The following is a 16,476-nucleotide window of genomic DNA, read 5'->3' on the forward strand; positions in this document are numbered from 1 at the left end:
AAAAATATTTTAAAATATTCAGTTACAGGCAAAAAAAAATTGGTATTACTCTGTGAACTCTCCGCTTTATAATGGTCACAAGTCAATATGACAGCAATGATGAGAGAAAAAAGGGTCATAATTATGGTTCTTTATTTACCTCATGGTTTTTGTACCTATTGTCAGAGTTTTTCTGAATAACCATAATGGATAGAGATGGCCTAGAATTTGCCCTTCTGAATGAACATAGTTTCTCTCTTGATGAGGATACAGAGTCTACAAACAAACAAGCAAACAAACAAACAAACAATGTTTGCAATGCAGACTGAATGGAAAATGCAGCTCCTCTTCCAGATAAGCCCAAGTGAGCCATGGGCACCTTTCTTCCCCATGTCCTGATCCAGGTTCAGTAAGCTCCCAGCACCAAACCTCATGAAATTCAATGAGGCCAAGTGCAAGATGCTGCACCTGGGTTAGGAAAACCCCTGGTATCAACCCAGAGAGTGGATTGAGAGCAGCCCTGCCGAGGAGGACTTGGGGTTGGTGCTCAATGAAAAGGTGGGTAGGACTCAGCAATGACTGGTCACTTCTTGCACTTTCAGCCCAAAAAGCCAACTGTGACCTGGGCTGCATCAAAACCAGCCTGGGCAGTGGGTCAAGGGAGCTGATTTTCTCTCTCTCTCTCTCTGCTTTGTTCTTGGGATATTTCACCTGGAGTGCTGCATCCAGCTCTGGGGGCACCAACACAGAAAAGACAGGGACATGTTGGAGCAGGTCCATAGGAGGACACAAAGATGGTCCAAGAGCTGGAGCCAGGCTGGGAGATCTGGGGATGTCCACCTGGAGAAGAGAAGGCTCTGGAAGACCTCAGAGCCCCTTCCAGTGCCTAAAGGGAGCTTCCAAGAAAGCCAAAAAGGGGTTTTTTTTAGAAGGGTATTTAGTGACAGGACAGGAAACAATAGCTTCAGATTGTCAGGGTTTATATTTGGGTTAAGTTTCAGGAAGAAATTCTTCCCTGTCAGGCCCTGGCACAGGGTGCCCAGAGAAGCTGTGGCTGCCCCATCCCTGGAAGCGTCCAAAGCCAGGTTGGATGGGACTTGGAGCAACCTGGGATAGTGGAAGGTGTTCCTGTCCATGACAGGGGCTGAAATGAGATGAGCTTCAAGGTTCCATCCAACTCAAACCATTCTGTTCCCATGAATGTGTGACAGTGATTTAGAGGATATCAAGAAGAAAGCTTTTATTTGCATCCATAGTTCATTTCTGGGGCATTAAAGCACAGAATGATTTAATCCCTGGCCAAAAAGCAGTGACAGGAAGACTGTGGCAAGGCAAAGATCTGAACTCAGAATGCTCCAGGGCCCTCACCACAAGCCTTTTTTTTCTGAGGGTACGTTCATCTCCATTTTTTCAGTGTAATTGAGTGCAGGAAGTATTCACAGTCACTGCTGCTGTTTTTGAGTGCAGTCTATTAGAGAATAATCTGAACCAGCCTCTAGAAACAAAACAATACTTTTCTGATGTACAAAAGATAACATGAGCAGCAAAGGAATTGATGTCATCCCTACCTGAGATGAAGGAGGCTGCAGTGATGCTTTTCTGAGGCCCTTCCTTGTCTTAGGAGTTTTTCACTGTAAAGTGGCCCTGGGAAGGCAAGCAGAGGGATAATTCAGTATTAGCAACACAAACTGGGCACTGGGTAAACATGGGGGAAAGGGATGGAAGTTTTTCTTTGTGAATGTAGGGAATGTCCACTAAATATGTAACTTACTCCCACTTTTGTTTCCTGTCAGGTATCAAGAGCAATGAGCAGAGGACCTGGCTGCAAGTCAATGACACTTGTGGGATTAATTTTTGCAAGTTTAATGATCTCTTATATCCTTGCAAAGGGCATTTCACACCACTTCAAAGGAATGAAGTGCAAAGAAGTAAAACCTAAAGCACTTTAGAAGGTGTGGAAAATGCTCTATGAAAGCAATGTGTTGCTGCAGTTCAGTTAACCGTGAAAACTCAAGCAATTAAGATGCTAGTGACTAAGAAATAATAATTTTGGGAAAGTAGTTTTTCTTCTTTCCCTCACAGTCCTGCTCTATGACATATTTACAGCCATCTTGAGTTGGCAGTTTTGTACAGGGGGAATTAATCTCTTCTTGGCTTAAAGGGTCAAAAGACCTCAGAAAGGAAATCAGGACAGAACAGCTATGACCTCTCTCACTCATATGATTATAATCTGAAGGCTGGAAAAGAGACCTGAACATTATTTGATGAAGAAACTGACAGAGGGTCGACATGAGGCTTCTGGTGCTCTCCCTGCTGCTGGGGACCCTTAAATTCCAAGCAATATCTTTCACTGGAAGTTAAAATCCAAAGAAGTTGCCTTAGCAGTAGGTTGCTGTGATGGTTGTCAGTCAGGCAGCTGTGCTCAATGCTGTCCTCAGCAGGGTCATTGTCAAAGAGCTGCTGATGCCACCACAGTTTATTGCAGAGCAGAAGCTTTGTCTTCCCCATTCTGCCTAATAAGAGATTTGTTATCATCAAGCCTCTGTTTTGCCCTTGTTTCCCAATCTTTTTTATTTCTCCATTAAACTCTGTGTTCTAGCTTGAACAAGCAAACCTGCTCTTTTCCATCCAAGAGAAGCATCTTCATGAATTTCCACTCTTATCTGCCTCTATTTTTTACAGGATTCAGTCTCAGCTATTTTTCTTTTCTCTAAATAATAAGTTGTAACCCTGGCATTTTTGAATTCCCAGCATGAGTCCATTTAGAAATTAGTAAGAGTGATTCTAATATGAAAGAAAATTGGCCTTTTAAAACTATTGTTGTGTCACAATGGTGCTGAGAGGCACAAACCAACAACAGCGCTGCTTTGTTACCAGGCACTGGGCAGAAATGGCTGGAGATCAGTCAGACCTTGGGAAATGTACAATTTCAGAGGGTCAATCAGAGGCAGCAAGAGGAAGGAAGTGACTTGAGGAGTGTCACACAGTAGGCAGCAGCAGAGCCAGGGCAGTGACACTGAGTTCATCTGTAGTGCCAGAAGATTGCACCCTTGAACATCCCCACTGTCTGTGTGGGATACACAGCCATGCCTGCACTGGGATCACATCCCTGGGCTGCTCTATGCCTGCCTTGGCAGGGAAACTGGAACAGGGAATAGAGCTGGGTGCACCCAAACAGTGTTCAGAGAGCCCATGGTGTCAACACAACGGGGTTACACCATTTGGGTAAAGATTATCAGTATATAGTCAGCTCTGTCCCCAGAGGTTGTATAAATACCCTGATCTTGTCTTCCACTCTGGTAACCTCTGACTACCTTTAAATAAATATCAAAATTTTCCCTCAAAACCAATCCCCTTTCTCCTCTTCAGTGAAGCAAGGAACAACACCACCAGGTGCAATCAGTGAGCTCTTTTAGAGGCAGCACTGGGAGGATTTCAGTGTCCTCATGCCAGTGTCCAGGAGGGCCCTGCAGTGTTTGCTGTCCCATGTCACCCTGCATCCCAAACATCCCTTTCAGCTTGCTTTGTCCTGTCTCCATTCTGCCAGATCCTAGTCCTGCTATCAAAGTAAGGAACAAAGAGAAGAACCACTTTCATCTGTGCTCCTGGAGTGGTTCTCAGCATGGTTCTGGATTTCCTACAAAAAGGAGAGGATTGAGTTTTGTTATTCAAAAGAGGAAGGAGTGAGCCCAAATCAGCACTAGGTCAAATGAAAAAGATACAAAGGAGCAGAGCTGGGATTAGTCCTGGAGATTGGCAGACTCTTGCAGAGCTGGCCTTGCTGCTCCAGTGCTGCTGGAGGAATCTGGGCAGGTTTGGTCCCAACCCCACACACTATGATCCCTTGTGTCTGTGTCCTGTTTGCTGTTTTGCTGCTTCCAGAACACCTCTGATCTTAGGATCACAGACAAGCACATCCTTGTTGCCATCATGCTACAGTAACACAAAACTGGAGAATCTTAAATGATCCAATCTGTTGAATCTGGCTTTTTAGAGGGTAGAGTGTGCTCCATTCTACAGATAGTGTTTGTTTTTTTTTTTTCCATTGTTTGAATGACACAAATGAATCTTGAATAAATGGAGTGCAGGACCAAAATGCAAAGGAAAAGCCAGTGGAGCTTGCTACCAAAACATACAGGTCAATAAATGGTTGGGAAGAAACTGTAAGAGAGTGTCCCTGTGTGATTAGTTGTGCAATATCCAGCATGTTCTGATAAACAGGGCATGGTTTTGTCTTTGAGCCCTTGAAAATGAGAGTATTGCTGTTCATACCAATGTTAAACTGCGGTCTGGGAAAATGGTCATCATATTAAATATGAGCAGTTGGCAATGTCAAATTCCATACCATGAGTGATACATTTTATTCTTCTCTTTTCTTAACACAATAGTAGCTTTCACTTTATTTTAGCACCTGTGGTGCCATTTCCTTTCCACTCTTAGTGCATTAATGTCTGTCTTCTCACACCCCTGAAACAGCTGTAGTGTGCTTTGTACTTTAATATTGAATTAACCTCCAATCTCTCCCTTCCCACCTCCTGCTGTGTTTCTCCTTTGCCTTGTTTACTCAAATTAGAACCTTTCATTACAAATTTGAGATGCTGGGGAGGAAAAAAATTGTCCCTGAGAGGGCAGCCTATTGCCCAGGTGAAAAGACCTGGTTTGTCACATCAGGGACATCTTTACTCCACGTGTGACTTCCCTCACTGCATACCTGGTATTTTTTTCACCAGTGCAGCATGAATATCACGGTTACAAGAAATAATGACTTTGTTTAATAAATGTGAGCTTCTGGCTTCAGTTCCACAAGCTTTCCCCTGCTCCATTGCTCTTCCCTAGACACACTCCAGCCTCTCAATGTCTTTTTTGTCCTGAGGGGACTAAAATTGAGCACAGCAATTGAGTTGTAGCCTCAGCAGTGCCCAGCACAGGGGGACAATCCCTGCCCTGGCCCTGTTCCCACACCATGGCCGGGGCAGCCCAGGTGCCTTTGGCCTTCTTGCCCACCTGGGCACACCTGGCTCATGTTCAGCTGCTGTCCCCAGCACCCCCGGGTCCTTTTCCAGCTTTCCAGCCACTCTTCTCACAGCCTGCAGCACTGCAGGTGGTGTTGTGACCCAAGTTACTCACTTGGACTGGATTTACCAACACCCAAGTTTTATGTATTAAACTGGTTGTAGTAAAAGAGCAAAATGTATTGATCAAAGTAGATTCTTCAGGTCCTGCCAAGGGAAGTTAGGGAGTTTAGTGTCCCTAGACTGAATTTAGACTTTATAAATAACCCCTCAGGCAATGACATGCAAGTCAGCATGGGCAGCCAGAAGAAAACAATTTAAAAATTACTATGCTTGAGGTTGCAAATGCCAGCTTAAACACGATTTAGTTGTTGAAAATGACATGCAAGTCAGCATGGGCAGCCAGAAGAAAACAATTTAAAAATTACTATGCTTGAGGTTGCAAATGCCAGCTTAAACACGATTTAGTTGTTGAAAACATACAACTTCATCAGGAGACTGAGAATTCCACTTAAATGGTGTTCTGATTTTCATAAATAGAGGTGAAAGCTAGAGAAGCTCAGCTAAAGTTCCCAGCTCAAAGATGAGCTTCAGAAGTAAAACTGCAGAAATAAACAAATGTTTAAAAGGAAAGAAGTTGTAGGAAGTCCTGGAGAATGAGATGAACTTGTCCTCTCCAAGGAGTTTGGAAAAAGTGGCATTTTTTAATCAAAAAGCCTGAGCTGTGCACCATGGCAGATGTGCTGTGCAGCAAGGAGAGGGCACTCAAAAGGGCCTGTCCCCACAGACTGCACACTTTCTGCTCACTTGAGAGCTCAGAGTCTTTGCAAAGACAAGATCTGGACACAGCAGCCAGAGATAAACAGGAATAACAAAGTCATGTCCTCCTCTGAATGATGCATGGCTATTTTTGATAGACATTTCTGATAAGGACCCATATTCATAGCCCTCCCCACATATCAGGAAATATCAGTGATTTTGGTATATGGTACCAAACACAACCCAGTATTCATGTCCCAAACAGCTCCACACATTGAGACATTTTATCTTTCAAAATGAACCCCTACACAGTGGCAAACTGATAATTCAGAGCAATTCCCTTGTTCCTACAGATTCAGAATATTCTTTATGTTTTTCCCTGTGGAAAGTAAAAATAAACTCATAGGACATTCTCACTTGGAAGCATCAAGTAATTCCTCAACTCATACCCTGTTTTATGCCAACAATGGGAACTTATTTTAATATGTATGTCCATATTTACATCAAGGATGTATAATAGTTTCATGGTGAGTTCATTTTTTTGCTTAAAGTTTCACATAACCTGTCAGAAATGAGTAGGTATCAACTTCATCCTTCATCTGCCTCATTTCATGACTGCTTTATTAAATCAAAAGTAAGTTTCACAAAACAATTCTAAAATATGATCCCCCCCCCCCCCCAAATCTGGGTCTGTCAAGATGTATTGACTTGGGCTGCTGTGAACAGATCATACGGCTTGATCTGATGTGCAGGAAGATGGTGATGAGCACAACTTGCTATTGTTAAAGTACACATGAATAATGCACTGGGTTTGGGACCCGTCAGCTCTTCTGGTTTTAATCATTCATTTTCTTTTCTTCCATTTTGTAACTGGGCTGTTGATGTAATCCTACCCCATATGAATGCTGAGCTGAGGGTTTCACAATAAATGAAATGCCATCTAAACCAGCGTGAAAGAGTCACACAGTGTAATCTAAGGTGCCCACAAGAGCTGGCAGAGGACTGGGCTCCTGATGTAGCCATTGGAGCCTCCAGTAATTAAATGATAATTAGCAATTAAATTATCAGCAGAATGTTTTAATCTTGCCCTTGGTCTCCTTGCTCGCCTGAAGAAAAGCAATGTTTTATTTCAATAGAGAGAGGATGGACCATGAAACAAGTGGGAAAGCAGAAGATCTGGCTGGGACTGGGTGACATCAGGCTCCTTGAACTCAGCTCTCTGCCATGGTTTCACCAAAAAGAAACATTAGGTGAGATGACTGCATAGGCCAGGAATTTTATCAAGAAAGGGTCTTATCAGAATTAAAAGCTCTATTTGAGAACTTTGAAACAGTCAGTCCTCATCCAATGGCTGCACTTTGACAATCTAAATGTTGACACTTAGGGTAAGAGCAAAACCCAAAGGCAAGATCAGTGCCAGGGAACGAAACACTTTGTTTTCAAAGCGGATGATGTTACTGCTTGTGGGGAGCAATCCTGGGCTCATTTTAGCCAACTTGTGCCTGGGAAGGACAGGACAGTGCCAGCTCCCCAGCCCAAATCAGTGCCAGGAGCTGTTCTGTGAATGTAGCAAGGTGAGCAGTCAGATTCCAGCCTCTTTGTGGTGATCTGGCATTGTTTAATTTACCAATGCCATGGGTTTGTGTACTGGATTATGGGACAGAATGTGGCAATCTGCTTTCTGCCACAGGATTTGCATCTTTTGCTACACTAGCAGACATTTCTCCCTGTCCTGGTTCTGCCCAGCTGCTATGGAATCACCTCCAGGTCCTGGCCATGCCCCTCCTGGCCCCTGTGAAATTCACCCTGTCCTGGTCAGAACCAGGACACTCCCTCAAAATGCTGTCAAATGCCAACCTCTCTTCCTTGCACAGACTGCACTGAATTGACCAAGCTACTTGAAACTCTCCATATTGGCCATGTTTTTGAGACATCACCTTTTCCCTTTCTTATTCCTTTCTGATAGAAGAACTTCCTGCTATGATTAACACTGTGAATATCCTACTTTCCTGTGCTAAATTGAGTCTTGCTTGTACACCCATGGCTCAAGAGCATTGCAACCACCCACATTCTTACAGCTGAATTTCCTCTGCTGAGGAATGTTCAGTGAAGGACACCTGCACTGAGCAGCTCATGAGCAGCTGCTGGATTTCATGAGCTGGGTGCTCTCTTTGTTCCTGAACTGAGTGAGACTTGGAGCAAAAAGACACTGGAACAACTGTTGTGGAGTCTCCATTTTCAGAGATATACAAACCCTGCTGAAACTGAAGGCTTTTAAAGTCTCCCAGATTCCTAAGTTTAGGCTGTTACTGCCACACTTGAACACCTAAATTCCACCTAAGTCACACCTAAGATGCCTCAATGCTCTTGTGAATTTTAGAATTCCTTATCACAGAATCACAGAATGGTTTGGGCTGGAAGGAACCTTAAAGACCATCCAGTTCCAGCCCCCTGCCATGGGCAGAGATGCCACCACTAAACCAGGTTGCTCATTATGGTGATCTTAGGCTCAGATATTATAAGGAGAAGGAAAACACAGAGGTGAGGTGTTCCTGTGGCTGCTGGCCAAGTCAGAACTCTGGAGTGTCACAGGGTGACCTCAGAGGTTGCTTCTCTTCTGTTAGACTACACTGGACAGAGCATCCTCTAGTTCTGCACTGGGGCAGCTCAGACATTCCTGCCTCCAGCAGACTTTGAGCCTGCTGAGCCCCTGTAGCAAACACCTTTCCTCTAACACTTCAACTCAGGCACTCCTGCCCCAACCTCGTGCCTCCCACACTCAGCCATAAAGCTGGAAAACAAAACTTCCTTCCAACCTTCCTTCCCTTGCCTGCCTTCTCAGCCTGGCTTTATTTCCCAGGGCTGCTGATGGTTGAAGAACAATTGGTTTTTGCTCATCTGAGGGGATTTGCATTGTGAATCTTCCCGACAAGCCAAGGAGCACAAGGGTGGGAGGGGAGACGCTCTGCCAGCCAGGCAGGCGGGGTCGCGCTGGCAGCAGCTCTGCCTGGCTCTCACTCTGCCTCCCAGGGGAAAGCCCTTCCTGTCACTGCAGGCTGCTGCCCTGACACACCACAGGCAGCACAAGGAGGCAGCAGAAGGGTCCCTGCCCTGCCCTGCCAGCACCCAGCAGCAGCCCTCACCTGCAGCAGGCAAACCATGAGGACGAGCTCTTTGCTCCTGCAGCGTCTTCACCTTTGATGGAAAACCTTCAGCCACCTCCCCAAGGGACCATGGAGGAGCAGTACATTTCCAAACTCCACCCAGTAGTGGATTATGGAGCTGGGGTCTTTCTTCTCATCATAGGTGAGTGAGTTCTCAGCCTGCTGGTTTGCTTGGAGCCAGGGAACAGGATGCAGGGAATTCCCTGTCTGTGCCATGGTCAGGCAGCAGAACCTGGAGGGAAATGGCAGCAAATATTTCCCCACAGGTTCTCCTGGAGTTGGTTGGCAGCCAGGATTAATCTCCACTCTTGGATTTGGAATCTTGTTTTGATGCTGAAGAATGGCCAGCACAAATTAGCGTCTGTGGCATCGCAAGTATTTGAAATAAGTTGTGTGTCACTTTCTGTGGCATCTGAGCCCTGAGAACTGAGCCAGGGCAGCTCAGTCCATGGGACTGGTCAGGAGAAGCAGCTGTGGGCTGGCCCTGGGTGGGAGAGGAGTCATTCTGCTGTGTCTGGGCAGGAAGACTGTACAGAACAGCAAAGGATGTCCAAATAGCAGTTCTGGGCTTTGCAGCAGCCTGTTTGTCCTGCTGCAGGCAGATTGAAAATGAAATAAAAGTGGGGATAGCTACCACCCTATGGCTTCAGTTAAGTGTGTTCTTCTTTGTCTGCTTCTTGCATGTACATAGACATTTGTTTTCTCCTCGTACATTTGGAGAAGAGTGGAGCTTGTTTAGGCATGCCTTCCACCTGAATTTTTCCTAAGATTCCTTCCTTCAGCTCTCTTGAAAAATCTAGCTGACATAAGAAAGACAAGCCTATATTTTCATGTGCTTTAAAACTGAGGCTCTGGGCAGAAGTGCTGGACTTTAATACTTCTTATTTCCTCTTTTTCTGCACAGCAGAACACAACTCAGGGTGAGAATTAATGAATTCAATTACAAAATTACAAATACAATTAATTAAGGGCTTTTTTTTCAAGTCAGGATGTCAACTCTCATCTCTCAGAAATGCAAATACATAGATGCAATTAAGGCACAATGGGAAGGGGCAGCAAAAGAGGGCTGGGGGCTGGAGCTCCCCATGTTTGTGTTCCACCACGCTGCAGTCCCACACCTCTCCTAAAGGACTCTGAGGCACTGAAACTCCAGGCACAGCTTCCAGCAGGGATCCAGAGCCCTGTGAGGCAGCCAGGTTCACTTCATCCTGCAGGGACTCAGAAATAAAGCAGTGAGCTGAGCTGGAATCAGGTGCTGTATTTATCCATAGCTTTGCCACTCACTGGGGCTGCAGGTTTGTGCCCTGAAGTGATGTTTTTTATTAGGAACAAGCGCAGGGCATGGGTGGCAGCATTCACCACCAGCTGTGTGGTTACTGTCCCACAGTTATGGGTCTGTCCTGTGCCAGCCAGGCTGTGGGATGGAGGGGAAGAAATTCTGTCAAGGGGAAGGAGAGGCTGGGCCTGGGGCTCAGGGGGGACCTTGTGGCTCTGCACAGCTCCTGACAGGAGGGGACAGCCAGGGGGCTTCAGGCTCTGCTCACAGGGAACAAGTAACAGGAAGAAATTGCCTGGAGTTGCACCAGGGCAGCTTTAGTTTGGATTTTAGGAGTAATTTCTTCATGGAAAGGACTGTGAAGCATAGGAACAGGCTGCCTGGGGCAGTGGTGGAGTCACTATCCCTGGGAGGATTTAAAAGCTGAGTGGATGTGGCATTTGGGAACGTGCTTTAGAGGTGGCCTGGTCAGTGCTGGGGAATGGCTGGACCCGATGATCTTAGAGGTGTTTTCCAATCCAAAGGATTCAATGATTCCATGTTTCCATGTCCCAGCCTGTGGAGAGAGCTCTGCCCTCTGAGCCTCAGGTTGCTCTGCCAGCCAAGCCCCCATGGGCATCATCCTGTGTGTGCAGACACAGAGATCTGAGAGCTCAGGAGCCCTTCAAGGGCATCCAGAGGTGGCAAGTGAAGGTGTGGGGTCAGAAAGGGAATGAAGGGACACAGGGCCTCAGATTTGTGTCCCCATTTCAGTTTAGCCTTCTTCTTGACACCTCTGAGGATTTTGTACTTATGCCAATAGATTTATTCCATTTTATTGCATGTGCCTCTATTAAGTCCTCTGTGGGCACTTTAAGTGGTACCTGTGAGCAAATGCAGCCTTCCTGCACTCACAGCCACAGGACAGAATCTTTTCCTGTCTCCCTCTTCACATCTGACTTTAGAGGACACCTTCTCAGGAAAACCTTTTTTTCATCAAAATGTTGCTACAGCACCATGTTCACTAGAAAGAAGAGGGAAAATGAGTTGTTTGGTGCGTGTACTTCTGACACTGCTGTCACCAGCACTTTGAGGCCCTGTGGCACACCTGAATTATGTATGTGTGACAGCTCCTTTTGCAAAGCAAGCTCTGGGTCTGTTGCACGCCCCTGGCTAAACAACTCCCATGGTGCCACTTGTTGGAGCGTTGGGGGTGGGATAGTTGGGACAGACGGAGATGAGAGATCTCTGAAGCCAGGTCAGGAACTTGGGGTTTATTGCAAAGGGCCTGGGTGCAGGGGCCTGCTGGGAGCTGCCAGCCACAGCTCAGAGCAGGCCCGAGAGAAGAGAGGGGCAGAGAGGATGAGAGGGTGAGAGAGTGAAAGGGTAAGAGCGTAAGGAGTAAAAAAGGTAAAAGAGTAAAAAGGGTAAAGGCATAAAAGGGTAAGACAGCGAGGTTCCTGTTACAATACCATAAATCTTCTTCTGTGCTGAATATTCTGATTCTCACTAGCCAATCTAGTACAATATACAAATCCTGTAGCATTTACATACAGCCTATAAGAATCATTACATTACCATACAGTGTTACATTTTAAACCTTAAAAACTCCTCTTTGGACCCCTTCTGCCAAGCTGGCAGGGTCTGCTCAGACCCTTGGACCTGTCTGCAAGCAGAGGGTGTTGTTTCATCAAAAGGGAATTACCTTCAGCTGGCCACACCATTGTTTTCCTGTTGTTCGGTAAGTGAGGGATCTCAAAGCTTGCTTTCATTTCAATCTCGCTTATAGTTTCCATATTCTCAAAATCTTTTGCCAGGCAATCATATTTAGAAGGCTTTCCTGTTTCATCTCCCCCAACACCACTGCTCTCAGAGACCCCCAGAACAGCCATGCTAACTCTCAGGGACCAGCAAGGACTCTGAGCTGCTCATGTGCACCAGCCAGGCAGCTCAGAGCCCAGTGCTGGGGCTCCATTGGAGGTGAGGGAGGTCACACACAGGGAAGGCTTTGGGAAGCGCAGGGGTCAGGTGGCCAGGATGGCTGGAGTGCTTCAGCAGGAAGGAGAAGGGAGGAGATTCTTTCCCAGTGCAAGAAATATGTGGGCCTGCTAGAGTTGGTCCAGAGGAGGCCACAAAGATGCCCTGAGGGCTGGAGCACCTTTGCTCTGGAGACAGGCTGTGAGAGCTGGGGGGGTTCTCTCTGGAAAAGGCTACACTGAGACCTCATTGTGGACTTCCAGCACTTAAAGGGGGCTTAAAAAAGACAGAAAGTGACTTTTCACATGGGCAGGCAGTGACAGGACATTCCAAACCCTGCCATGGGCAGGGACACCTTCCACTATCCCAGATTGCTCCAACCCCCATCCAACCTGGCCTTGGACACTTCCAGGGATCCAGGGGCAGCCACAGCTTCTCTGGGCAGCCTGTGCCAGGGCCTTCCCACCCTCACAGGGCAGAACACCAAATATCAAATCTAAGCCTGCTCTCTTTCTGTTTAAAGCCATTCCCCCTTATCACTACATAATCTTGTAAGAGGTCCCTCTCAGCTCTGTTGCAGCCCTTCTCAGGCACTTCATATATTTCCAGTGGATTTCCCAGGTGTGTTAACCATGTGATATTCCTGTCTGTGTTGATCCTTCCCTTTCAGCCATCCTGACAATCCTTGGGAATTCAGCCGTCCTTGCCACGGCTGTGAGACGCTCGTCGCTGCTGAAGCCACCGGAGCTGCTCACAGTGAACCTGGCGGTAGCAGACATTGGCATGGCCCTCAGCATGTACCCCCTGGCCATTGCCTCTGCCTGGAGCCACGCCTGGCTGGGTGGAGACACCTCCTGTGTCTACTATGCCCTGATGGGTTTCCTCTTCGGGGTCTGCAGCATGATGACCTTGTGTGCCATGGCCGTGATTCGATTCCTCGTCACCAACTCATCCAAATCCAGCAGTGAGTAAATCACCTGTTGTCCTGGTTTAGGGCAAATTTGGTAGAGAATCTCCAAAATGGGGCCCCTCCAGAAAGCAAACCCACTCGGCCCCTCCCTTCAATGGGTTCAGGAAGGATTCCTGGAAGAGAAGTGGAAAGAACCTGTTTATCTAACATGCACAGCACCCCCAGCACACAAAATGAACAATACCAGATGACACCATTCTGTCACCACTCTGAAAAGATGACAAATTCAGAAAGTCTCTCTTGGGAGCGGTCACTCTGTTCTCAGTCCCTCCTGTGCTGGGGCAGCTGCTGCAGCCACAGGGTGCAAACGCTCGGTGTTCCCAGGTCCCAGTCTAGAGCAGGTTCGAGTAGGACCAAAAAAAAGAAAGGAGAAACACTCCAGGAAGAAATTTGGACTGTTTAGCTAAAGTAGCTTATTATCAGAAGCAAAAGCAAGCAGAAGCAAAGCAGAAGCAAAAGAGCAAAGTGAAAAGCAAAAGCAGCACTGTGTACTGCCCTGTCTGTGTGTTCCGCCAGACTAAACAAAACTTTCACTCTTCAGAGCCAGTCTTAAAGGCACAGAACATAATATCCAGCATAAGCAGAACACATGAATGGGGATACAAGCATCATAACGTCACCCTAGGACACCTATATTGTCACCTGGTGCTGCTGTATTCGGGCTGGGCTGCTCTGGGAGGTGCTTTGTGCAATGTGGTGTGGGTTATCAGGTCAGTAACAGCAGAATAAACCTCAGCTTTTAGTGTAGTATCAAATCCTGGTGTTCCCAGAAGGATCTGATTAAATTCTGTATGAAACAGTGAGGTTTTTCACCTCTCAGTTTTTCTAAGTGAAACTACCTGGAAATGGAGAGCACAAATGTTTTCCTGGACCAGACTGCCTTCCCTTCCTATTTGTATCCAAGCAAATACACTGGAATTTAAAAGGAAGGAATATTCTTCTGGCATTCCTGGGCTGAGCCCACAGCACATTTAAGGTGAAATTGATCGTGTAATGCTCCCTGCCTTACAAAGCTCCACATGAGCACTGAGGGCTGTGTTCAGGTCTCACCCAATCCTCTGACAATGTTTCTCTAGCAGCCCCAAGGTTAGGGACCTGCAGCAGCAGCCCAGGTGTGTCTGGAGCCACCATCCTTCTGTCAAATAGAATTATGGTGAAATAACTTCCCTTGTGGCTGGGATGGGATCCATCCAGGCTTGCTCTTCCTCTTTCTTGCAGGTAACAAAATCACCAAGAGCACTGTCTGCATCCTGATTGCTTTTATCTGGCTCTACTCCTTGCTCTGGGCCATCCTGCCCTTGGTGGGCTGGGGCTACTACGGCCCTGAGCCCTTTGGCATCTCCTGTACCATAGCCTGGAGCAAATTCCACAACTCCAATGGTTTCTCCTTCATCCTGAGCATGTTCCTCCTGTGCACGGTGCTGCCTGCGCTGACCATCGTGGCCTGTTATTTGGGGATTGCCTGGAAGGTTCATAAGGCATACCAAGAGATCCAGAATATTGACAGGATCCCAAATGCAGCCAAACTGGAGAAGAAGCTGACCCTGGTGAGTTATCCCTGTGATGGGAAGAGTGTGCAGTAATCAGGAGCTGGCAGAGAGCTGGCTTTGCTCATGCACAGCTCACAGAACCATGGAATTAGAGACCTATGCAGAAATTCTGTGTGGAAACAGGATTTAAACCTATTAATATTAATATATTATTTCTTTTCCAAATATGGACTTTGAAATGAAGTTGTTAATTTCTTGTGGAAAAGCAGAATTGATCCAAGCTTTCTAGAGGCCAGTCATAGAATCACTGAATCATTAAGGTTGGAAAAGGTCTCTAAGGTCTCATCAGGTCCAACCATTAATTCAGCACTGACAGGTCCACCATTAAGCATGCCCCTAATCACCAGAGCAACACATTTTTTTTTTAGTATTGTTAATGAGAGTGACTCCATCACTGCACTGGCAGTCTGTCCCAATGACTGACAACTCCTCTTGTGAAGAAATGCTTCCTAATATCCAATCTAAACATCCCATGGTGCAACCTGAGGGCATTTCCTCTTGTCCTTTCATTTTTTGCCTGGAAGCACAGCCTGACTCCCACCTAGCTCTAGCATCCAGGGAGTTGTAAGGAGTGATAAGGTCCTCCTGAGTCTCCTTTTCTCCAGGCTGAGCTCCCCCAGTGTAGGAGCATCAGGGCTAGGACAGTTGGGATGGACGGAGATGAGAGATCTCTGAAGCCAGGTGGTGGAACTTGGGGTTTATTGCAAACGGCCTGGGAGCAGGGCCCTGCTGGGAGCTGCCACAGCTCAGAGCAGGCCTGAGAGAAGAGAGGGGTAAAGAGGATGAGAGGGTAAGAGAGTGAGAGGGTAAGACAGCAAAAGGATAAGAGAGCAAAAGGGTAAGAGAGCGAGCTCATTACAATACAATAAATCTTCTGTGTTGAATATTCTAATTCTCACTAACCAATCTAGTACAAGATACAAATCCTATAGCATTTACATACAGCCTATAAGAATCATTATATTACCATACTGTGCTACATTTTAAACCCTAAAATCTCCTCTTTGGACCCCCTCTGCTAAGCTCTAGGGTCTGCTCTGACCCTTGGACCTGTCTGCAAGCAGAGGATGTTGATTCATCAAAAGGGGATTACCTTCAGCCAGCCATGCCATTGTTTTCCTGTTGTTCAGTAACTGAGGGATCTCAAAGCTTGCTTTCATTTCAATCTCGCTTATAGTTTCTATATTCTCAAAATCCTTTGCCAGGCAATCATATTTATAAGGCTTTCCTGTTTCATCTTCCCCAACATCCCAGCTGCTCCTCATCAGACCTGTGCTCCAGACCCTTTCCCAGCTCAGTTCCCTTCTCTGGACACACTCCAGCCCCTCAATGTCTGTCTTGTCACAAGGGCCCAGCAAGCACAGCTTTGGCTGTTGCAGTTCAGGTGTGTCCCACACACACCTCAAGTGCCAGGGCATCCAGCCCTGTCTGTCCAGCTGCCATCAGCTCTGTTCCCTTGCAGATGGCCGTGCTCATCTCCGTGGGATTCCTGAGCTCCTGGACTCCCTATGCAGCCACCAGCTTCTGGTCCATCTTTAACTCCAGTGACTCCCTGCAGCCCGTGGTGGCGCTGCTGCCCTGCCTGTTTGCCAAGTCCTCCACGGCCTACAACCCCTTCATCTACTACGTCTTCAGCAAGACCTTCCGCTGCGAGGTGAGGAAGCTGCAGTGCTGCTGTGCCTGGAGGGTTCCCTACTTCAGCTCTGACAATTCCATGGAGAATGCCGTGTCCACCATGTGGAGCGGGAGGGACAACGTCCGTCTGTCTGCGGCACCGAGGGCGCAGAACCCGGCGGCTGCAGCTCCCTGA

The 16,476-nt window shown here is 46.9% G+C and overlaps 1 protein-coding gene across 1 annotated transcript; it reads left to right on the forward strand.

Moving 5' to 3' along the window:
* Positions 1 to 8,824: 8,824 nt before the first annotated feature.
* On the forward strand, positions 8,825 to 16,476 carry LOC131556276 (opsin-5-like). Its single transcript, XM_058802752.1, has 4 exons — positions 8,825 to 9,056; positions 12,817 to 13,110; positions 14,335 to 14,663; positions 16,129 to 16,476. The coding sequence occupies exons 1-4, from the start codon at positions 8,951 to 8,953 to the stop codon at positions 16,474 to 16,476; spliced, it is 1,077 nt and encodes a 358-aa protein (XP_058658735.1). The 5' UTR covers positions 8,825 to 8,950.

This window comes from Ammospiza caudacuta, chromosome 3, assembly GCF_027887145.1.
Source record: "Ammospiza caudacuta isolate bAmmCau1 chromosome 3, bAmmCau1.pri, whole genome shotgun sequence".
NCBI classification, from domain to species: Eukaryota; Metazoa; Chordata; class Aves; order Passeriformes; family Passerellidae; genus Ammospiza; species Ammospiza caudacuta.

Coding starts and splice junctions, on each gene's coding strand:
- LOC131556276 (XM_058802752.1), top strand. CDS start 8,951: ATGGAAAACCTTCAGCCACCTCCCCAAGGGACCATGGAGGAGCAGTAC. Junction 9,057..12,816: donor GGTCTTTCTTCTCATCATAG/GTGAGTGAGTTC, acceptor CTTCCCTTTCAG/CCATCCTGACAATCCTTGGG. Junction 14,664..16,128: donor TGGAGAAGAAGCTGACCCTG/GTGAGTTATCCC, acceptor GTTCCCTTGCAG/ATGGCCGTGCTCATCTCCGT.